Source organism: Argentina silus, assembly GCF_951799395.1.
Source record: "Argentina silus genome assembly, chromosome: 9".
In the NCBI taxonomy this organism is placed as follows: domain Eukaryota; kingdom Metazoa; phylum Chordata; class Actinopteri; order Argentiniformes; family Argentinidae; genus Argentina; species Argentina silus.
In genome coordinates, this window is record NC_139663.1 from 20,906,270 (window position 1) to 20,930,789 (window position 24,520).

Consider the following 24,520-nt stretch of genomic DNA (forward strand, 5'->3'; position numbering starts at 1 on the left):
ACTGGGATAGGACTCCAGCCTGGCCAGACCCTAAGCAGAGGAGGGACAGGAGGAGGAAACTCTAAAGTGTGCAGGGATCCCTGCGGACACCCAGCGGGCTGAGACAGAGGAAGCTCGGTCTGCCATCTGCAACTTGGCTTTTGAACTTATACACTCCTGTAGTCCGACGGTAAAAGGTGGGAAATGAACAGTTAAAGCAGTAAAAGGAAATTAAAGGTGTGGCCTTCGAAAGGTGTTACCTGGGGGAAATGCCTGCTTCACAATATAATGCCTACATGTAGGGCCAAGGCTATAACTAAGATAATTTAGTTTAGGAGAAGTTATTTCTCCATCATGACCAAGACTATATAAGATTGATTATTATTCATTATAATAATAATATTAATAATAGGATTTGTGAAACCCTTAATTGCAGGGAAGAATCTCGAAGTGTTTTAATTTAGGAGCTGCTTTAAAGCTGCTTTTGTTGGTATTGCGTCAAATCAAGTTATTAGTTATTGCAATCTGCTGAACCACAAGAATCAAACAGCAACAACACTAAAATACAGCTATAGCAACGCAAACAAATAGGCTACCAACATGTAGTCTTGGTTTAAAACAGTTCCTAAAGTAAAGATAACATCATATTGGACTACTACAACATCAGAAAACAAATCATTTTCGAGGGATAGCCACTGTTTCGTGATTCAGGTATTTTTGTAGTTCTGAAAACTAGGAAGAACGAGTAGAATAAGGAGGATCAGGGGTAGATTATAGAGGGCGAATGGGGAGGCTAGCCGCTAGGTTCTGGGAGCAACACCAACTGTTTACCGTCATGTTCCTGGGGCATCAACACTAAACATGTACAAATATGTAAAAACATGTGTTATTTCTAATCCATCCAATATGTGTTTCATTATCAAACTACAAACAAAACCATTGTATTCGAAGGAACTGAGAAATGTTTATTCAAACGAAAGTAATAAAGTTGAGGGCACTATATCCCAAAACACATAGCAACTTATATATTGACAATTCATGACAATAATTACTGTACTGTAAATTCGGGGCTAGACTCTTTTTTTTAACAGGGATGCTGTGATAAATAGCTATGCATACCGTCTTAGGTCTTGTGCACATACGCCCTGAATAGATACTCTCCTAGAGGCGTCGTTTCAATAAAGGCCTAGTGTGCGTAAGAATGTTGCCTTTACTATCACCGAGATCTCCATTTTATTCAAAATGTTCTCATTTAGAAACCAAAGCAATTATGACATACATCCAATCATGCGTTACCAGGACATCTCTCGTTTCAAGTGCAGCTAATCTATAAAACGACTCTTATAAACAGGAAATACTTGTGCATGTTTGCATCTTTCCTAGAAAAAAAAAGTTCAAAAGTTCCAAATGTTGTGCTTATTTGATCATAATGTGTCAGAGTTACAAAGACGTGTCTTACAAGTACACATGCGCCCAAAACATAAATAAAATAGTGCTCACGTGATAAATAAAAGTGATCCTGGCCTCCATAGCCCTTTACGCACGAGCTGTAAACAATAGTCTACGATTCAAAGTATGTCTGGCGAAGGAGAAAATACACCAGTTATGAAGCAATCATTCAATCGACATATTAAGAAACAACCACGAGACAGTGGCTTTGATAATAATCAAATAAAGTGCCTTAATGAAAGAAGACATGGGACGGTCAGCAAGAAGAAACGGCGTCCCACCATATCCTTCATAGAAAAAATCTCAAACAGGTAACAGCCACCGTATCGTCATGCAAAGTACATAACAGGCCTAAATAGCACGTTTATTCAGCCCATACTTCAGAACAGGGGCCCGCATCCCCACGTCACTCCGAACCACTCCTGTCCTCTAGACACTATCCTTGACGTTGCATCTCCCGGTGCCTCGTGCGCTCCAGTCCAGTCCACGGTAGGCCGGTAAGTCTGCGGCCTGTCTCTGCGCGGCATGTTTACGCAGACCACAACATTGTGCCGCAACATTGTGCCTACAATCAAGGTGCCGTCATCCCTCTCTCAGATGGGGAACAGCGCGTCTCTGCCTCTGTGCTCCCTCGTCATTTTCTTCATCTTCATCCGCCTGTTCTGGAACCAAATCTTGACCTGTCGGTCTGTGAGGTTGAGGCTGCGGCTGATCTCCAGGCGGCGCTCTCGAGTCAGATACATGTTGAAGAGGAACTCCTTCTCCAGCTCCAGGGTCTGGTATTTGGTGTAAGGGCAACGCTTCTTCCTCCCCGCTTTCGCCCAGACCCAGCCGCTGGCTACGTTCTCGAATGTAACTTCCTCTGTGAAAGGGAGAAGACAAAGCGTGTGTTTAATGGTAGTGCTAAATCGGCCTTTTTTTCGTCTGCAGGATATGCAAACTTCTAAATGCGCTTGAGGACATCACCTGGCTGAGTATGTCAGTTTATGACGGGAAATAATGTCACATACCTTTGTCTGTCTGTGTCTGTCTGTCTTTCTCTCTCTCTCTCTCTCCCTGTGTGTGTGCGTGTGTATGTGCTCGCGTGTGTGTGTGTGTGTGTGTGTGTGTGTGTGTGTGTGTGTGTGTGTGTGTGTGTGTGTGTGTGTGTGTGTGTGTGTGAGTGATTAAAATAGATTCAACATGTGTTGTATTCTACTCTGTCATCGAAAGTAGGCTATGACAGTGCTATCTGGATCTACGCTCCTTGAAGTAGTTGCCAAAACAAACAACTTTCTACAGCAAACAAGTCCAACAAGCTATGGCCTATTACATCGAGTTACACTATCAATCAAAATTTGCGACGGGAAACAGGACTACTCACAGTCTAAAAAAAGTAAATACAGGGCTACACATGGACCATAATGCATTGACGTTTTACTAATAATTCGTCCACTTTCGTTCACGCGTAGGCTAAATGAAGGCCACGAAGCCACACAAATGAATAATCGATGGGCCTTCTGCAGATTTCTAGAGTCTTTTCCCAAACTGTTAGGTTTATTCTAAATTAAAAATGTCTTAATCTAAAACCGAATGTCGAGTCAAAAAAAGTTGTTTAGAAATAGGCTACACAAAATACAAGGAACAGACATCCGTGCATAAACAAAGTAGGCCTAATATTAAATAAGATTAAATATTGTTTGTTTGGAGGTTACCTTTCTTCTAAATATGCGGATATCAGCGGTTTTCACAAAAACAATATCTGAAAATACATTTCTAAATAAAGAACGTGATGTCGAATATTTGTCCAGAACAGCATGTTGATGTATAATAGCTTTAGAATATTTACATTTTGTTTCGAGGTATGCCAAATCCTGTTGAAACAGTTATTTCCTTATGTGTGTGTTTTTCGAACATGGGCAATTGAAATGAAAATACTTTTGGCCAAAATGACATTTTCATAGAAAAGTATATGCATAATATTTGTCCAAAATGATGTAATATATTTGGCAACTCTCAGTCATTGCCAGTGGTATCAAATATTGTCATGCCCGATGATTTTACAACCTAAGGAGAAATACGTCAATATTGGTTCACTGGGTGACGCCAATGCCATGATCTCTTCTTAGAATAAGATTACTCACGTGCAGTTATTTCGTGCAGTTATAATTTTTACTCAATAGCTCGTTTCTCTCAAGAAGAATGTAGGCCTAGAGACAGTCTGGTTGAAACAAAATAGAGCTTGATTTCATTTGAACACCCAGCCATGCAACAAACAAATAGACGCCAGATTTAGCTTTACATTTTACAGTGAAAGAGAGAGTCGGTTGACTAAACACCCTATAGACATAAACCTGGATCCACAATCAATGGCTCCACCTGGCTGTACACAACTGTCCCCTATAGCCTAGCTATACAGCCTAGTAAACAGCCTTCCGCTGTTTTGATGTTCAAAAGAGCGCACAGTAAAATGGAGAGCAATTTAGCCAGGCGAGGCTAGTTCCGTGCAATAAATTAATTTTGGGCAATGGCGTCCCTTTGTCTTCTCCCCGGGCTCTTCCTTTTAACAGCCTTCATAAAAGAACGAAAGGAAGAAAAGCATCACCTTGTCTGGGTAGCCTGGGGGCCGTGTTGTTTTCCTGTGGGCTATTGCCACGGTCGCCATGGCGCTATCTCCCTTTCCTTTCACATTCTATACCCACCTTTCGTGTCTTGTCTGGGGCTGTCATCTCCACCGCCCCCGGGCACGTCTGAGAGGGGTTTGTCCAGTCGTAAACCTGAGACAACGTTTTCCGTGTTGTTGCACGGACCGCCGGTCAACGTCGTGATGATGCTGCCGCTGCCGCTGCCGCTGCCGCTGCTGCTGCTGCTGTCGCTCCGCTGGCCGGATGGACACTCGCCGCTGCCCGGAGCCAAGTCGTCGTTAACGCGCTTGGTGTCAGCAGTGGCGTGTGGGCACGGCTGCACGGGGAAGCTCAAGTTGTACAAATGGCGCGAGTCTGAGCGGTGGGGCGCGCGCGGCGGGCTGGTGGCCGTGGTGAGACCAGGCAATACATGAGCGACGGTGTTGCTGCTGTCGTACTCGTGGACTTTGATCCCCGGGTACAAAGATGACGACTGATCTGGACGGAAGTAGCCTTGGATCGGACCAGAACCGCCCGTCATGGAACCCATCTCTGTAATCAACCGGGTGAACGCGGACACGTCCGGGGAGGGTTTGGACCGGTGGCGGTCCGCCGGTTCTAGAGTCAAATAGGAGGAGTCTTCTTTTCGGTTTGACGCGCCATAGGGGCACGCACTGACCTGCTGGACCCGGACGGGGCTCAAGTGCGGCTCGTCCCAACCGACGACTCCTTGATGGTGGTGGTACTGGTGGTGGTGGTGGCGCGGCAGAGGCATAGCTATGATGTCCTGCGGCTGCGACTGCGACTGCGACTGCTGGGGCGGCTGGCTCATTGTCCCCGTTATGGTGGTGTTTGGCACCGAACCCCAGCTGTCCTGGACTTGGTAGTCCGGGTCAGAGAGGGTGGCGTTCGGGTGTCGGAAGGGAGCAACAGTGGGGGGCTGCTTCGGACCGCGGTCCATTAAAGAGTTAACCAAGGACGCCGTGAAAACGGATCTCTCAGAGCATGACATTGCTAGGACATATTTTGGCGAAGGCGACAGAGAGGGTCGCTCCTCAATTGGCTTCTCGAATAGAAAAGAGTCTGGCGAGCCGTTTCCTGAGAAGGACCCAATGGCGTCTGGGGTTCACGGGCAGACTCCGCCCCTTGCGGCGCTGCCTGGTTTGATTCAAGTGCCCGAGTCTCTCCAACGCCAGAAATTCATGTTTAATTGATTTCTGAAATAGGTTGCAGATTTCCTCTTAATTCTCGTAACTTACATCTCATATTGAACTAAATGAAAAGCATATTGACAAATGCGTCTATCCAAATAGTAAAGAACAGCCATGTGGCTTTCAAAATGGCAGATTGTTGTTGACTACACGGTGAATGATCTGCATCAAATCATAACATATTCAATGTGTTATTTCCTCTCCTTGATTTCCTCTGTTTCAATCTAAATCCAACTCGTTTGATTTTCCGAATTCTAGCCGTTCAAACTGTTGTCCAAATTGAGCAATATTTATAGTAATATAATATCGAATACAATCATTTGTTACAATGAAACATTTCTCGATTATACTTGTGACTATTTATATTCGTAGAACTATGCAGCAGTACGATCAATATAATTACAGAAGGTCTTATATCAAATGAATTCCTCGCACCAGCATCTCCTTACTGCATTACGCATAGGCCCTAAATATACCACATTACGCACAAACATTATTGCATTACGCACACACATAATAGACACGTCAATGCATTTCAGTTGATCTTAAAATCATAGCTTATAACTAATAGCACCATTACATACGTATGCGTGTATTAATCCATATTTCCACGGTGCTCTGGGTCTATATTACCATTTAGCATAGAGCCCAGAATATGCTGTTTGTTGTAGCTTCTACAGCTGTATTTGGCCCTGTTACATTTACAGATAGTCTTGACTTGATTTCCATAAGGTTAAATAATTAAATTGACTCTATGTTTAGTTTGGAAATGTTTTCAATTGCTTATTATACAAATTCTGCACTGAATACATTATACGAATATCACCAATAGCGATGGTTAACAATGCCTAGCATCAGCTATATGCTAACAGACAATAATGCTGTTAAAACAATTAAATATGAACAGTCCTAACAATGCACCATCAGAAATTAATCCAACTGCGCTTAAAAACACCATGGAAAAATAAGGTTGCATTCATTTTAAAAATGTGTTGCTTTGTAGTGCAGATTGCAATATAGTTTAGCCTATAAAAGCGCTGTGCAAATCACGTGTAAATGGACGTTCAACGTTGGTCGTTCAACGTTCAATAGATTATTTCATAGATAATAAAAAAGTGTATTATCGTAAGGACACGGGCAAGCTCAAGTTAAACATCAACAGTATAGGCTTACAGAATGATTGGATATAATAGGTAGTTATATTTCACTAGAAAACCCAATGTTATATAGCCTATGTTTACTGGTACAATTATGCTGCAGGTTTTATAATCTTGTATTTACTGTGGAGGCCATTGTCATGCATTATACGGCCGAAGAAACTCGATGACGAAGGGTTATTCCGACCCTTATATTATTAGGAAACGCATGCGTATTCAGAATGAGGGCAGAGAAGAGAAACAGTTTTATGTTTAAACAATGAAACGTTTGGTTATGCTCCATTAAAAAAACATTCCAATGTTTCCTGACTAGATATTGCAGTTTCAGAAGCACAGGCCCTCTCAAATAGAGAACTGCGTTGCACATGGTGTACATATAAGATAAACAGGTTTGGTGCAAAGATTCAGGGAAAGTAAATAAACACAGAGAAAAGGCAGCACATGTAAAGATAGAGGTGAATGTTCGAGCAGGTTGGAGGTAAATCAAGTTCAAAACAAAAGAGATAATTAAAACACTTGGGAACCTGTCCGAACAACTCCCTGCTGACACCACCAGATGGCGCTGCAAGCATGGATTGTGATAGGGTTTTATGCCACGTTGAATGCACAGGATGCAGGCTACATTATAGTTGCATTATTAATTCAGGTTTTGTACCCACCACAGGATCTGTATTGTGTAAAGGACTGTCGACAGGCAGTCTGTTAAGGTTAGCCAAATACACTACACTACATTTACTGACTGAATTCTAAATTACAGTGGCTCGGAACTATAGCCTGCGTTGGTCCTGAGAATAATTCCAAAGAGCAAAATATGTAAAAGGTTAATCCAGATCAATTCAAAGGCAATTTCGAATGATAAAAACAAATAAAAAGCTATGGTCTGTGGTATTGACACAGAGGGTATCTATCGAGCTATCATCAGAACTCCAAAGCACCAAACGTGGTTATCCCATTAATATTGGCAGGCGACGGAGAGAGAAAATTACTCCTTAAATTCTTTGAAAATATAAGCTCCACAGTATTGGATTTTTTGCCACACCATGTGGTTGATGATACAAGGACAAACTGATTTGCAGACAATTGTTGTCTCAGACAACAATAACCAGGAGAAACATATAACTCCTAGAAATAACAACATTTTACTGAGTGGAGAGACAATATTTTGCTATAACATAAAGGCCCATTTTAATCTTAAGTAAATCACTTGTCTATTTATATTTACGCATTTATGAATGCACTGCCTGGGATTTGTTGCCGTGGCAGGAATTGTGCGTAATGCGAAAGCGCTTGTCTTCTTGCATCGCTGGTCACACTTGGGAAGTTTGGGAAGGGGTAATTCATTACCGGAGCATGGACATGCTACAAGTTCAGATATGGAGGCACTCACACATCAAGTTAGAAAGACTGCGTGCTCAGTGTAATCCAATAATTGCAATCAGAGTCGTTTAAAGTCACCAAAGCTTACCAGATGTCGAGGACGTTGACGTATATGACAGAATCTGTGTCATTGGATATCAAAACGAATGAGAAAACACACTTTTCATCCCCTTTGGCAGAGTAATTCCAGCGGTGTCGCGGCGGGCCTGGTGCTTCGGCCTGTTTCGCATCCCAGACACTCCGCAGCAGTTTTGACGTTGACAGCACGAGTCCAACGCGCCTGTTTACTTTTTGTCCGCGAGCTGCACTAAAGCCATTAAACATTTGCAGGGGGCTCGCTTGGAATGAAGCCCGTGTCCCACGAGCTCGGATAGAAGAACTATCCTATACGATCCTATTATATAGGCAAAGAACGATTTCAGCCGCTAACCTTTTTTTCCTCTCCATGTACTGTATATGGGGAAGACAATTTCCATATTCCTCTACAATTCCTTTTCTCATAATCACAAACAGGATTGCTGGGCCCCTCCAAATGGTGAGACGACCAACGGTCAAACTCGTATAACTGTAGCCATGACGACGAGGCCCCCAGATTGCTATAAAGTTTTACAGCGGAGGAAGGCTGTAGAATGCTATGCCACCGCTCTGCAGGGTAATGGAATCGATCTTATGCAGATTGTTTCCTCTCAAAGCTCGAATGCTGGGCTTTTTAGAGTGACTAGCCCAGATGAGCTAACCTTCCTATCCGTCCATGCATACATAAGTCGTTTTCTATAAAAAGCTGGAAAAAAAGGGACCGTTTTTTATGAAAATAGAATAGTGGGTGCATTAAGAGAATTAAAAGCTGTTATTGCTGATGGTTTTGCATTTCTAACAATCAGCACAATGCTAAAGTCTTAACCTTGGGGTTGCAAGGTCGAGCACGTGCACCAGAGATAGAGGGATTGAGTGGAGGGTTACATTAGCGGAAAGGTATTCCTCGGTCTATCCTCTTCCAACTGCCTATTATGTACATTCTTCAACAGTGAGCAAATCTATATTTTCCTGCACGTGGGCCGTCTGCCAACTTGAAATCTGAACGCTATCACTCATAGGCTAAGGAGGGCAGTTTTTGTATATTCTATACGCCACTCCTGATGAATTACACTCCAATTTACTTAACCTAAAACAACACATAAAGCAATCAAGACCCATTCAAATATACGCTATTGTTTGAAATACTAAACACATAAACCTACCTCACAAAATGTCAGAATCCACAACGGCATCAATATAGCTTCGTTTCAACTAATCCGTACGACATTGATCAAGATATCCTAGTCGCGTTATCAATATTGTGTAAAACAATCTTGAATAAAACAAACCACCAAAAGCCATAGTGTAGGGACACAGCCTAAACTATACACGTTCGAAAAACGAAGTATAACGACAGAGCGTCTGTGCAAAAAAAATAGATAAGACAAAACAGGCGCCCATGGCCCACCTCCCGTGCAAGTTCTGCTAACAATTACAAGTTTCCTGACCGTAAACGCACACTGGAATGGCACATATCTGAACTTTAATTGCTTTATCTGGCAGATGACCATTTGGCTAACTAAAATATCCATTGAAGTACTCGGCCTATGGGTAACTAGTTAGATGTGATACTGGGATAATAATTTTGCGTTTGAAAATGATACTGAAAACGTTGAGGAGAAATATAGTATTGGGCACAAAGTCATAGGTCATATATGCATATGATCATTATTCTGTGAGATACTGCACATTGAAGAGGTAGGTTATTATCAATATAATGCTATGTTTTATGCATTGTAATAAAGAATATTATTATACGATTTAATGATATTAGCCCTATTGTTGTTGTTGTTGTTGTTGTTGTTGCTGCTGATGCCGCTGTTGTTGTTGTTGATTATTTTGCAACGGATAACTGGTTCCACACGGACTAACCTGATTAAATGAAGCATTGAAGTAAAAACAATAGTTGTTGTTGTTGTTGTCTTCATTATTAACCTCGTGGTCGTCATTACTCGACGGAACAGAGGATTTATATCATTATCGTTGGGTGTTCTGGAGTTTGGAGGGTTGGATTTATTTGTACGACTTATGCATGTCCATACAGATTTTTAAAACTACACACTTCAATGATATAATATGGTAACTTAGATATTTCCAAATGTTATTAAACATCAGTGTTGGGGAAGTTACTCTGAAGATGTATTTAACTAAGTTACCAATTACTTTGGTAACTTAGGGGAGGGAAGAAGTTGAACTACACTCAAGCTGCCCTTGAGAGAAATATTGTTTGTCAAAATAAAGCCACTTGTAAGTAAGATGAGCCGTCCGTACGACAGAAGGCACCCGTCTGAAACGCTCTGGGAGAGAAGCACATAGGTGAGATGTAGCAAAGTGGGGAGACAGGAAGCAGTGAGGGAAGATATAGTAGGGAAATGTGAAGTTCAAGGGCTGGATTTATAGTTACATTCCTATTTATTTTTTATTTTTTGGGGGGGAAACGTAGCGAGTAGTGACAGTAGCTCACTACACCGCTACGTGGCAAAAACGTAATTCACTTCTGAAAACACTACTAAGATTTACATTTATATTAACTACCACCAAGACACTGCAACATGTAATTAAACTATTAGTTCAGCTACATGTAGTGGAACTACTCCCCAAACCTAGTGAGGATAAATTAGGTACTAGCCTAACTTCAGATATACCTGTGTCATGTCATACTTCACAGGGACTGTTTCAACATGCAGACAAAATCTATGCGTTAGAAGCCAAATAAAATGTCTTATTCCGATTATTTGTAGTATATTTCAGACGGTTCTAGGCCGCTTTGTGTTAACCCATGACGTATGAGCTAGACATTGACGATGCTATATTTTTAGCATTAGCATCGTTCGAAAACAGGCACTGAATAAGATTTCACATGTGGAGGAAAGAGGCCATCAGAATGAATGGCCGCCATCTGCGTGCAATAGTTGAAGATGGCCAGCAGATGGCGATGCTGTATCACTTTGACTGAGGCTGGGGTAAGTAGCGTGAAGAAGAGATCACTAGCTCTATGCAGTCATCTCCCAGCAACATTAGCCACCAAATCATGCACGTTTAATTTAAATGTGTCTATCAATAGGCCTAAACACGTTGTTTACGTAAAGATACGGTAGCAGCACGGCTTGCACATACTGACCAACAGCCAGGCAAACACCATAACAAATGTGAAACACTCACTGACCTGAAATACGGCTAACTACCTGGAGAGCTCTAAACATATATTGACCCTGTTCTTTCTGAGTGCTCAGGTCCTTATGAAATCCAACAGTAAAAAAATCCAAGACTGACGGAGACAGACAAGAGGAATTATTCGCACAAGTGAAATAAGTCACAGGTCTACGGTCACTTTGAAGATAGACTGAACCACTGATAAATAAGCTAATCTAACGTAATGTGGTGCTCTTTGTTGAGTTATGAATTCCGATGCGTAGTCTCTTTACCAACATGGTAGATTCAAATCAAAACACATGAGCCGTAGCCTATTGGCGTCTTATATCAACCAAGCGTGTTTACAAGGGCATTCTCAATGTCATACCAAAACCTGCTCTCTCAGCTTGTTGTGGTTTTTCCTTCAGCCTCGGCCACGTGATTAACTGTGTTGGTTCGCAGGGGAGGCTTGTAGAGCTAGAAATCGTGTTTGATACCATTTCTCATTCCATGCATTACTACACAATGAGCCTGTCCTCCGATTTCTACCTCCACCAGCCTCCACTGGGTTTACTGTGTTAGTTGGCGTACCCTTTGTATGGTGAGAGGATGCTGCTATATGATTGGTCCACTGTAAACTATCATACACTATCACTGTGGAATTCAAGAGGCTGGGGCACTGATTGGTCCATAATACCTGTGGAAGGACTGAAACTTAAAGGTTTGAGTATTCTGTAGTTCACTTGACAACTTCAGCAGCTGTCATTGTTGACAATACTTAAAAAACTTACACCACATAGCTAACAACTATTGAGTATCTGTGACTAGATCTGTAAGTCAGTCTTTGTTGGGATTTGTTTGGTTATTCAATAAACAGATCTAATGAATCCTGATGAATGAATCCAGACGGCACTTCAGCTCATTCATGTGGTTAAACCAATATAATCATGCACCCTTACCAACATGTCCACACTGCATGCTGGCACCGACTTTATACGTTACGTGCGGGCAAATGAATGTGCTTGACTTACGTACGAAGTTAATCTTCGAAGTTAATGAAGTTGATCTTCATTAACTTCGAGTTGCGTAGCGGTTATAGGCTGCATTAGGCATGAACTGTGAGTGGTAAAGGAAAGGGTAGGTTGTCAGGGGGTGATTGGAGTCATTCTCTTGTGATGAGGTAGCCCTGGAAGAGAAATGTACACTCAAGTGTCGCCTTCGGACCTCTTGAGGATGTTCTCTTGGCGTAATGGTAGACGCTTAGGTTGGAGACCCCCATTCATCATATGCAAACATTATGATGAACCAGCATATTCGTTCGTTTATATAACGGAATTAAATCACACACGTATAGCCTCGGCCAACAACGTGGATGTTCAGAATGGAGTCCAAAACAGCACAAAAACAAAAGTATTTTCCAATACCTTCCTTCCGGAGTCCCTTTTTTTCATTAATTTTTTTTGACAGCCAATCTTGATCATTGGTCATGGCTGGAGTCTTTTATAGTTGTGTATTCCACTGACTCTTTATTGCCTCCGACAGACAATTAAGTTGGGGAACACACGCTCGGCGTCCCGCGTGCCTATCAGAGCGAGCACCATTCAATAAAGGCGGCTTCCCGTAAAACGAGCAGCCTGTGTCGTCACCGTCACCGGTGGAGAGAGACCGCCGGGGGTTTTTCGGGGTCGTAAAACGCTGGGCCGTGTTCTAATCAGAGAGTCTCGCTCCAACATCTCGGTTGACCTTGAGAAGCACCGTGAAAGACGACAAATCTAGAATTTAACTGTTTGTCTGAAGTAGACTCGTTTTCTCCAACCCTTAACATTCTGAAATAGGCCGGATTATAGGCCTAAATGTAGAGTAAAACCATCGCATGAATGTTATGCATGAATAAAATAGATGCAAACTACTGCATATATTCTATTCACCTCATACAGCCTCTGTCTCCCAAGGCTGATGGTAGTTGCATGTCACTCATTTCGACACAAGATGGCGCTAGAGAGCCAACCTACTGGAGAGAGACGTTGCAGAAATCTGCTTCTGTGACTGAAACTATGCATATGAATTCATATCAAATGGACCAATTATATTTTAACACAACTATATACTCCAATTTACTGCGCAGCCTAGAAGTCCAGATGCATTTATAAACTATTTAAAATGCCTTAGGCGTTTCGCTCCAACAAGCGAACCGCGTTGCACATTAGGCCTATTTCTGTCGTGTAAGCAGTTTGAAAAAGTATTAATTGAACATGAGGGCTACCTTCATTTTACTCACCATCAAGCTGTGTGTAAATGAGAACACAATTTGAAGTAGCCTAACTTACAATTTGAAATAAAGTGAAATTGCTAGGGACACGAAAATGTAAGCATCATCTTCTTCTTCTTCTTCATCATCATCATCCTCATCATCCTTATTCTCTGAGTGCACAACACATATCAACAGCACAAACTGTGAAGTATAACAATCATATAACAATATGATTGTTTATTATTATTTTTTACACTATTTCAAAAACACAAAACGAAACACATAAATAAATGACTAGCTTGCTCTTTGTTCTTCAATAGAGATATATGGATTAACAATAGCCTACTAGACTTCACACAACAGGGGGAGAAACATGAGGTATTACAAGACTAATATGTCATGTAGTCAGACCATACAAAGCCTTTATCTTTTTAACGCAATGAACTTCTCCTCTAATTGTTCCAAACAGACAATTACTAAATCATACGCTGAACTAGTTTTAGAGAACCTATGTGGATTCATGGTAATTTTCACTATTTATGTCTATGCTGTTTCTATTTCACTATTTATATTGTAACTTTTCAAATGGATGAAATAGTCACTGGAAATGGTTATCGGTGAGTAGGTTGGAGTTGCCTATAGTAGCATGCAGCGCTAACAGGCCTATCATCAGGAAAAGAACTAACATAAATGCATATCCGAATTCATGCAGGACGTATTGAAGTTGCTTTAGTTATAAAAGTTATAAAAGAAACAAATTATAAAAGGCCCCTCTCTTGTTTTCAGTGGACAATTGAGGCTGAAAATTACATTTCCAATCTAACATTTCCATAGGCTCTTCTGAAAAGGTTATTAACACAGAAAATGAGTCCATATATTGAACAATAATTGTCATTGAATTGTCTTTACTTTCCAAATCTCATAGTTCTCTCAACCTACATAAAGGCCTATATCAATCTCAGACACTAACTTCGCCGACGTTAACTTAACCGCCAATGGACCGAGACACCATATTCAACTGAGCCATATTCAGTGACATTGAATATAATATTAATATTCACATTTCTTCATAATAGTAATTCTGTTGTCGAATAGTTATATATAATAGACGAATGCGTGAATCATGAACCCGTGGGATAAATGTAGGCTATAGTCTCATTTGGTCCTTTTTGTTTTTCCCACAGAGAGAGAGAGAGAGAGAGAGAGAGAGAGAGAGAGAGAGAGAGAAAGAGACGTGTAGGCTAAACTACTACTTCAATGTGAAAGGCATTTCATTCCTTTCACCGAACGTTGTTGAGATAACTATAAGAACGAAATGAATGGGTGAACCTATGAATACAATCTGTACATAATGTCAAAAAAACAAATTGCCAGTTCTCCTGACGAGAATGCAATGTCACAGTTCAAAATTAAAATCGAATTTCGATTTGAAAGTGGGCATGCAGCTTTTGCGGAATATATGCATATGGATTACCCATAGATCTCGTTTACAGCACAACACAACATAGCCGCCTAATATATTCAAAGAGCGTGAAAACAAAGAGATGACTAGCCCCCATTATGGGAAACAAATAGCCCTCTAAAGAAGCTTTGTCTGGTCTCAATGATGCAACGTTAATTAAGATAGACCTGGTTAGACAACAGCGACTCCCATTCTACAAATATGTATCTGTATAGCCTATACTTTACCTCGCCAATAACTACTACTTTAAAATAATGCTTATTATTCTACAATTAAATTGTCGTTTTGTTTTGGGACTGGTTTGGATAAGTTACAATACAAATAACAAACTTTGATTAACACTGGTTATTTTCGCTGCATACACCTCAACACACACCTGGCGTCAACACTTGTCCATCACAGCGCGCTGCCCCCGAGAGCAATGTCTGGCGCGAGGTGTTGACAAACCACCCACGTCATGATACAAACATTCCCTTTTTACTGGCCCTCAAAATATGGAATTGCTGACCAGGAAATGCTAGTGGGGTCAATTGGGCCTCGGCTTATAGCACGCGGCTAATCCGGGTACAGGGCACGCTCTGCACTTTGGCGCGGCCTCGACACATCTGGACCGCATCCACGCGTTGCCAGCGGGCTCGTGCAGTGGGGCTGCTAAAAACGTCCACGCCTTCCATTACAATCACACACCTCTCCCAGATGTAGCTGACGGAGTCGGATCTTAATGCGTGACCAAGGTATGGAGGGAGGTAGAGGACATTTTCAACAACGTTAAATAAGGCGGTTGTTGCTTTTAGGCGTATAGTTCCCTAAAATGGTTTGTATGTTGATTAGGGTTTTTCAAGGAAATTATTTGAATTTGAATGATGCTGAATAGTAAATAATAGTATCACCCATACATATTACTATTGCTATTAGTCCTATAGATAATAGGACTATCATAATGTATAGGAAACCGTTCAAACACAATAATAAATCATAATGTTTAGCAATCAGTTCTAACACAATAACGGCACTCTTACAACCCGAGGTCAGTGCGTAAATGACATTTCAATGACAGAGAAAATAATGGAACTAAATACACTTCTCCCAGTACAACACATAACATTGTTTCATTTTCTCTCTAAAAACAACTCCCCTTTATAAGGTCAACATAATTGTAGTGCGCTGTAAAATTTCACAGATGAGTTGCGTGTTGCATGCCAATACATTTGGTTATTTTACTGGCGTAGTCTTAAAGTTATGTTGATCTCGCTTTAAGCAGGCGGGCCTTCTCTTCTCAATCGGAACGCGGACGCTATGATGTGGTGGTGCCAAGGCGCGCGGGTGGGCTGGTGCTCATTAGCGCGCTCGAGAGTTCCAGCTCGTGTTGCTGTTTGTCAACACCAACACCTCTCTCGAGCTGGCTGTTCCCTTGGCGACGGGTGAAAAGAAAGGACAAAACTGACCTGATTCGAGGTCTACATTGAGCAACAATGCCCATGACCTTTCATTAGACCTATAGAATACCTTCATTCCCACTTTTAATTATTTTCAGTTTATAAATCACTTGGTTTATTTTCTTTCTGTCTATTCTGTGGCTTACACTTCAAAGATGGAATGGTTCACTGTGACAAAGCGAATGATCCACCTGCTTTCTTCATACGAGTCGTGGGCCTATGTGCGTGAATCAGGAATCTCTATCAATGCTAGAATGCATAGAAGACGCTAGAAGAGAAATAAATACTTTTGGTAGGCTATAGCAGAATAATTTAACTGGCTAGACTATCCACTACTTCAATAAGACTAGGACTATCTAATCTGAATATATCAGAGAAAAACTATGAAAAAAACATACTCCGTTTTGTAAATGTTTTCTCATACGTTACACGCAGTTGAAAAACCAAATACAGTAGCTGGTTGCACAATCGGCGATGTAATCATGAGGAAGAAGAATCTATACCTTGGTGGTGTTCCATTGGTAGGCCTAATAGTTGCATGTTTTGGCTTACAAGTTGAAAGATGTGCAAATAAACTCACAATGGAGATTTGAATTATAAAAGAAAAAATGAATGAGAGGAGATCTAAACTAATCACAATCGATGTGTTTGTAAATGTTAGGGTAAACTGCCTTAATGTGCAATTAATGTAGTCATATTACTGTTGCACTATACTGTCACAACCGTGTTATAGCCATTCGTTAGAAATTAATGTAAAATGTAAAATTAACTAATTGTTAGGGCTATTAACACGTTCCAACGCTGATTCTATATGAAATTCGAAAGGTGTTATATTCTTGAACCAAGTTGCGTTGAAATGAAACAAGCTCTGGGCTACTGTAAAGCCAAATTATACTATTTTATAACTAATTCTTAAAATTATAACATGACTGCAGAGACCATACGGAAGTGTGCTGAACGAGGGCCAGTGTATTGCACTAATGCACTCAGACTACACCTTTTGTGTAATAGAAGAAATTCAGGCCGGTGACCTAAATACATTTCTTGCAGTTGTTAAAATCGTTCAAAAATAAATGACGAAATGTATAGTGTCCAACAAAGTTAATTTAGTTATTACTGGAAATGTAACAATGGATGGGTATAGCTCGTGCGTAAAAAGCGCATTTGAACTTATGCTCTATAGAGTTTGTTTCTTCTGAAATATCAGTTTCCGTTACAACTGTATAGTTTTTAACTCTCGAAATTAAATTGTAATTATGGGAATTAAGGTAATCCAAAATGACAAACTTACTTGGAAAATTTTTAAAAATGGTTTCAAGGTTTGAGGAAAGGATGCAATTCAGTTCAGCTTTCTACATGTTCGACATTGAAACATTGGGGAATTCTAGTTCTTTCAATCAATGATAAACCCTCATCCTCTCGTTAGTTGCTCTGAACCATATGACGAGATTCATGTAAGGCTGAGTTGAGTTGAGTTGAGTTGAGTTAACCTATCTACTGATATGTAGCCTACCTTCTTCTCTGGAATCTTTATTTACCTTTGAGTGTGATTGTATAGTCAACATGACCAAAGAAGGCTATAGAGTGAGGCATAGGGATGTCAGTGAAAGCGGTTAAATAGGCTACCGAATCGAATGTGTTATCCGTTCTTTGGGCCAGGTATGCCGGCCTGCAGCCTATAGGGAACCACAGTGTACAGCCCTCGAACACCTATTTATATACAAGCATCGTTGGAGGCCATTAGTGTATGGAGTCATTTCCGTTTCTTCCTGGAAACGGCGGATCCGTCTTGCGCCTCGGGTCCGTTGACCACCGGGCAGGATCAGCCCTCCGTCCACACTCCAGACAGAGGCCAGACTGCTGCTTGTTTACAAGATGTCTCAAGTTCAACTGCAAAGTCCACCGCGTAACAAAAGACTGTCCAGCAATGCAGACGGAGGGGGAGGGGTAGTCTGCAGGAGGAGAGGAGGTGATAAAGGAAGGGGCGGAGGTGCAGGCTGGACGTGAACTTGAGAGAGAGAGAGAGAGAGAGAGAGGGAGAAAAAAAGAGAGGGGGGTGATGGGACTCGAACATTCTTGAAATGAAGCATTCTCTTGGGACTGACGGCCAGTTGGAGGGATCGCGACGTGAGCGTCGTCACGTGACACACGGGAGCGTCGGTCTCTCTTTCCTCTTCTTGTTTTCCCAGTGTAAGCCACGAGAAGCAGCAATGATGTCATTGTGAAAACCCCGTGTCATACATAGGCCTACTCTATTTAGATTGAGTTCCAAACTCGTTTTCGAAATAGCTCAGTTGGAATTCAGCATTGACCTTCAAAGGACTACCGGCTGGTCTATGGTCTCGGTCTACATTAACACATTGAGACAAATGCATTTTAAGGTTTGACTGCATGTGGGAGAAAAACAGATTTTTTAGAAAGGTGTTGCTTCTACGATGTTGGACAGATTAATGACAAACACACAACCTATCCATAAAGACGCTCTATGCCTGATTATACAGCATTGGTTTATAGATATAAATTGCAATTCCACTGCTACCCATTGCCATGGCTCGTCAGTCGCATTCTCATTTTCAATGAAGTTTCAAAGATGGCACTGGGCCGATACCAGCAGGCCGGTGTGGCTGAGGCTTTCAATAAAAAAACATTTCTGCAATACGAGGGTCAAACCACTTCCCCTCTTTCCCTCTGAGAAAATACGGTAATTGAACACTGTATCCTGATCAATGCATTTCATCGTCCGATGGATTGTGGTGGCCTACAGTACATTGATGTTTACTTTCATTAGTATTCTACCATAGAAGTTTTTCCTCACCATTAATCATTAGGCCTATGCACATTTGTGTCAACCATGCCATTTCAATCTAAGGCGTAATTAAATATTGGCGTCCATTTGGATATAAGCTTAAATAGGCCACACCGTTCTATTGGTAAACTTAGTGTTAAAAATATCTGAAATGTACTAATAGCTTCATTTGACAAAGTGAACTAAATAGGCTATAGATGATCAACAAAAGCCAGAATATTGCGAATACACTGCGACTACCCTGAGCGTCCGTAAAATTCATTTTCAATGAGTTTACGTGTTTCTAAACTGATCACATGTTGACAAAATCCAATGTATTCATTAGGCTATGCGTAAAAACCATTAGACTTCTGAGCGTCAGACATGTCAACTGAGGGAAAACCGCAGCTTTACAATTGCTGGTAGGACGCTACTTCCGTGCTTGATTCTGGTCTATATTGTGCGTTTTCTAAAGGAGAAGAGAAACCACCGTAAAATCACAATGTAAACAGCCAGCAGACGAGCCGTTTGGTAGAATGCTTTTGTCAAGTTCAATGTTAAAGAGTGTGGGGAAGGAAGGGCATTCTGTGTTTATGGCCTTGCACAGCTAGGTGCAAAACACGTCTGCGTTGGTCAGAGTAGCGGCTATACTTCTGCAAATGTAGCCTATTGATACTGGGTAGACGGTCTACTTGAGAGTTGGGAGGCCTAAAAGTCGAATTGACAAATATGAGTCTATTCCGAATCTGCTTGTGATGTTGTGTTGTTATTACCCGCCGTAATCTCTAATATTGGGCCAGGCTTTGTGCCAGGTCTGATTTAGTAAAATACCGTTATTTTCAAATACATTAGTCCACTCTTAATATATATCAATATATTGCAAAAAAATATAGACTAGTTGGCAGAGCCCAAACCTCAACCGATGCCCTCGCACCGTATTCGCATATAACCACTTTGTGAGGTCACTGTGAATTTCACATTCTGATCAAACAATGGACGTGAACACTGAACTGATCATACACGTTAGCCTACACTTTATTGCTTGGCATTTGTAAAATGGCTTATTCTATTGTGACAGGTATACATGCTTAAACATAAGCTATTGCTACTAAATATGTAGGCTAATTTAAGACAAAAAAAAAGAGTAAGGACCACAAGGTAAGCTATTGTGATAAAGTATACATATCATACCGCCATAATAATATAAAACGCGTCTCAGGTTTCAGAAATTATGTTTTAAACGTTAAAATGTTTAAACGACAACCATAATGCTGTACTACCTGAGACGCACCTGAATATTAAATGCCATAGGTTGCATAAAGCGCCCACACTGCCTGTGTGAGTCTACAGCCAAGGCTGAGACTCGGAGTGAAAACACCGCCTCGGGCAGGGTGGAGAAATACGAGGCCCCGTATGACTTCATAGTCTTCCTCGGATTGTTGCATGTGTGCAATTCTGCTCTGAAATTAGCTCCAGGATAATGAGATAAAGTTAACGGCTTTGCGCTTTAACAGACAGACAAACATGCAGACATATTTTATTTCATTTTTTGAAATGAATACTCCTTAAAGAGCCCCGGGCTAGCCAGCCTATGTGTAAGCAGAATTGCGTCATATATTTGTTTTTAAGCAGACCTGTCTCGTGCTGTAGTCTATGTTGGCGTGCTCCAAAGAATAGGGGTCATTCCTCTCTGATTATGTCATAGGTGTCGACTAAGCATGGATGTTACCAGTTGGGTTGTTTGGGGACGTGGTGGCTTTAACTCAGAGTGTATGTGATTGTGAAGTGAAGTCAAGTGAGGATGAGCAACATATATTATACAAAAAGATGTATAAAACGTTTGCTATTAGGCAGTCACAAGTGGCTCATGTTTACGCATGATTACGCGTGACTTTATCAACCCATCCGGTATCAGTTTAATCCCGGATTTCTCCTCTGACCAAGCAGGGGAATATTCTGTTGACAACATCCCGCTGCACGCACAAGGCCATCATGTCATACGTCACATACGATAGTAGTCCTAGGCGCAGGCCTAGGCTTGTGTCACGAGCAAGGTAGAAAGAAAGGGCCTGTGCGATGCGAAAGTGACGACGTAAAGGCATTGAGTAACGACGCACCTTGTAGTCCCTGACTAATCTAGACCGGCGTTAAGTGCACCGCGCAGCCGGGGCGCGTCGAAGCTCTGCTCACTGTCATACAATTAAACTGTTCGGAACCGGACAGATACGTAAATCAGGCCCCCAAAGACCGTAAAAACAGATTATAGTGTGTAAATCTGCATATCCGAATGAACGACATGCGGATGAGATATTTCGTAGTTACGTACGGGGGAAGGCCGCTGTTTTCTCCACACGCAGGGAGGCGTGTGCGAGGGCACGCTGGCTACGACCACCAGCGCCTCTATGAGCTGGTTTCTGCAGGGCCGGAATGAAATGTTGTTTACGCGGTGAGAATTATATATAGGCCTAACGCTGGCCTCAGACAAGCAGAGGTTATTGATTAGTGGCTATGGGGAGAGATAGGGATACACACGGTTTGAATATTCATGACATCTCCTGAGACAAACGTTATTGCCCATCTTGATGAGCACGTGACGCTCAAGGTCAAGGTCAAGGGCTGATTTAAGGATTCTGCCTTTGCCTCACGCTTCCATTTTCTTCGCGAGCAGCAAAACATTCCTGATAACAAGCGGAGGCAGGAGATCAGTTATAAGCCAACACAATCTCACAACAAAACATTCTCAGAGAACTAACTGTAGCCTACCAATTGACGACTTTCCTAGTCAAACATTTAGTATAGCAACGATGTTGAATATCGGTTACAACATATCCAGCTGCATAAACTAGTCATATAGGTCTAAGGAAACCTTTTGACGGAAAATGATCAACAGCAAGGCTCAACTGTACTCACGAGAATTAAGGAAACCCAGATTTTGAAACTTTGAAACAGGCTAAGCCAATAACAATAAATATGGTTGTTTCAAACCATGGAAATAGAGACCGTTTGACAAAACTACGAACATTCAGCTTTCTTTTGATGGAAATTATTTTGTACTCCGAAAACCGTTTAGCCAAATTATTATTTTCGAAGCCTTGATAAGTAGCTATAACAGCGACATTCATATTTGAATTTACAATCCCATAAACGCTCATGTAGTCTAACTTTGACTACAGGAAATATGACGCTTGAATAGGCCTATATATCTGAACTTCCTCACTCATCCCTATTTAAAACGTTTCATCATGTTATTATAATTATGGACATGTTGCTAACAATAGCAGACATAGCTAAATCATAAATACCACATTTACACTCCATAACTTCAAATGTAATGTCGCAAACGTAAACTGGGATTAAAACAATTTATTAAGCATTGCGCTATATTTTCATAGTACTGTTTTACAGGCGTTATAAACAGTATAGACAAGGGAATATGATTGCATAATACGTTTTATATTCTACTGTAGCAACGACATTGACAAAGGCTATAGCTAACATTCACATGGAGTCAAATCCACGTAAAGCACAGAGAGTTAAACAGGTAAGCAGACATAAGTGTTACATGGAAGCAGGCAAGTGCTGTATAGGCTATTTACAGGCCTCTGAAACAATGTCTTTAGAGGATTTGGTTCTTTTCAAGTTCTTTTTCTTTTTTCTCATTTCAAAATAGGATTGGCGATGCAATTGCGCAGGCGAAATGGCACACGGAATCCCAATCCCAAACAAATGTACCACGGCGACGCGTTTTCCTGCTTTTCCTTCATTTTAGTCACACACACCAAAAACAGAGTCCCCCTTTCCTTCCGCGTCAGCCCTCGACATGTCTGTCTGTGTGTCTGTCTACGGCGCACTGGTCTTGACTTTGGCCACAAATTTCTTCTCTTTAACCCTCCTGTTTTGAAACCAGATGGTGATTTGCCTTTCCGACAAGTTGGTCGCTGCTGAAATTTTTCTCCGCTTGTCTTTCGTGATGAATTTGTTGGCAGCATACTCTTTCTCCAGTTCCTTTAGCTGCAGCTTGGTGTACGGTATCCGTTTCTTTCTACCACGGCGGAAGGAGTTGCCGTCGTGTTGGTGGGCCACGACATCTGGAACAACAAAGGGAAATTGATGAGTTCTCGAGAAAAAAACGTTTGCTTTCGATTCCATAATTCAGGCTTTATCGTTATAAGAGATAAACGTTTAAGTTATGGTGATGCATTTTGACATGGTAATGATTTTTGGCTACATGTTGACGCATTTACGCTTTCACTACGAGGTTTGGAGATTAAAAAACTGATAAAATGACACAGACACTTAGATTGGTCGCTAATATAATGTTTGTGATTTAGAAAAAAAAATGCACGAGAAATTAATCAAATATAAGTAAATTATCAAATCAAAAGAACACTTCAAAATCCAATAGGCTATATTGATACAAATGATCTAAACAGTACACATGTTATATTGCATACGCATGCATTGGGGAAAAAAGAAAAGTTGAATTTGAACCTATTGCATTAGTAGCCTAATAGCAAGGTAATACGACAGGGTGCAGAGCAGTGTGTTTTACCTGCCAGGGCAGACTTCCAGAGGTGTCCCGCCTGGCTCTGGTCCTTGGAACAGTACATCTGGCCGCCCCAGCCGTTCGTCAGTGCCCACGGCTGATAGCTGTCCATCGGTAGCAGCGTGTCGTGCCGAGGCTCTCCGGTGCCCAACGTCTGCACCACCGACACGTCCAAGTAGCTCGCCATGGACTGGTACGGGCTCGGGTAACCGTGGTAGAACGCGAACTCTTTGGCCCTGGCCGGGTACTCTTCGGACGTGACCGGAGTGTCCATGTATTTCTCCGCAGAGTAGCTGAGCGCGCCGGGCTGGGTGCACGACTTGAGGGAGCCCCGCCCCATCCTGCAGGGGTAGTAACCGTTGCCAAAGTAGCCGTAGGGTAGAGGAGCTGTGGAGGAGCCTTGGGGGACAGCGGGGCACGGGGCGCACTGTTTGCCCGCTTCCCCAGATCCGGAGCCCGATACATCCACGGCGGAGTAGCCGGAGCCGTGAACCAGGCCGGAGGGGTGTCCCCCCAGCGCCGAGTGGGCCATCAGATTCCTGCACTGGTTGGCCGCGAAGTTGCCGCTTCCAACCAGACCCTCCATGTTCTTATTCAGCTCATCCAAGTTGTTTTCATACACAAACATAACCGTGTCCGCCCAGCGAGGATTCAGGACCAGGGAGGTGGTCATATCACGCTCACACCATTCGGGCGGAAAGATTCTGTTGCAAAGACCCAAGTCCGAAGCAGGACACCCGGTTACATCCACAGCTGCATTGACGCAACGCACCAGGACACGGGACGGAGCGTCCCCATTGGACGACACGCTCACCACGTGATGGGACGAAACAGAACCTTGTTGGGGATGTCAGTCAAAGAAATGATTTTTATTACTTTGGAGAAATGGTACGAGACGCGCATCAGCGTATTTTTTCCATTCTATTCGCCCACAGTGTTGTGTTTTCGGCGGTTTTCTCACACAAATGCCTGTTGTCCTTTTGATAGATAGCATCAATACACCAACAGACATTTTTAAGACACTTTTAGATTAATAATATAATTCAACCTCATATTC

The 24,520-nt window shown here is 41.9% G+C and overlaps 2 protein-coding genes across 2 annotated transcripts; both read right to left on the minus strand.

The window, feature by feature from the left end:
- Positions 1-2,021: 2,021 nt before the first annotated feature.
- On the minus strand, positions 2,022-5,043 carry hoxb10a (homeobox B10a; the record flags this gene model as incomplete). Its single annotated transcript, XM_083677410.1, has 2 exons — positions 2,022-2,290; positions 4,110-5,043. 2 exons carry the CDS (start codon positions 5,041-5,043, stop codon positions 2,022-2,024), a joined length of 1,203 nt encoding a protein of 400 aa, XP_083533536.1.
- A 17,714-nt stretch (positions 5,044-22,757) lies between these two features.
- hoxb13a (homeobox B13a) lies at positions 22,758-24,136 on the minus strand (the record flags this gene model as incomplete). Its single annotated transcript, XM_083677029.1, has 2 exons — positions 22,758-23,005; positions 23,470-24,136. 2 exons carry the CDS (start codon positions 24,134-24,136, stop codon positions 22,758-22,760), a joined length of 915 nt encoding a protein of 304 aa, XP_083533155.1.
- Between the last annotated feature and the right edge of the window lie 384 nt (positions 24,137-24,520).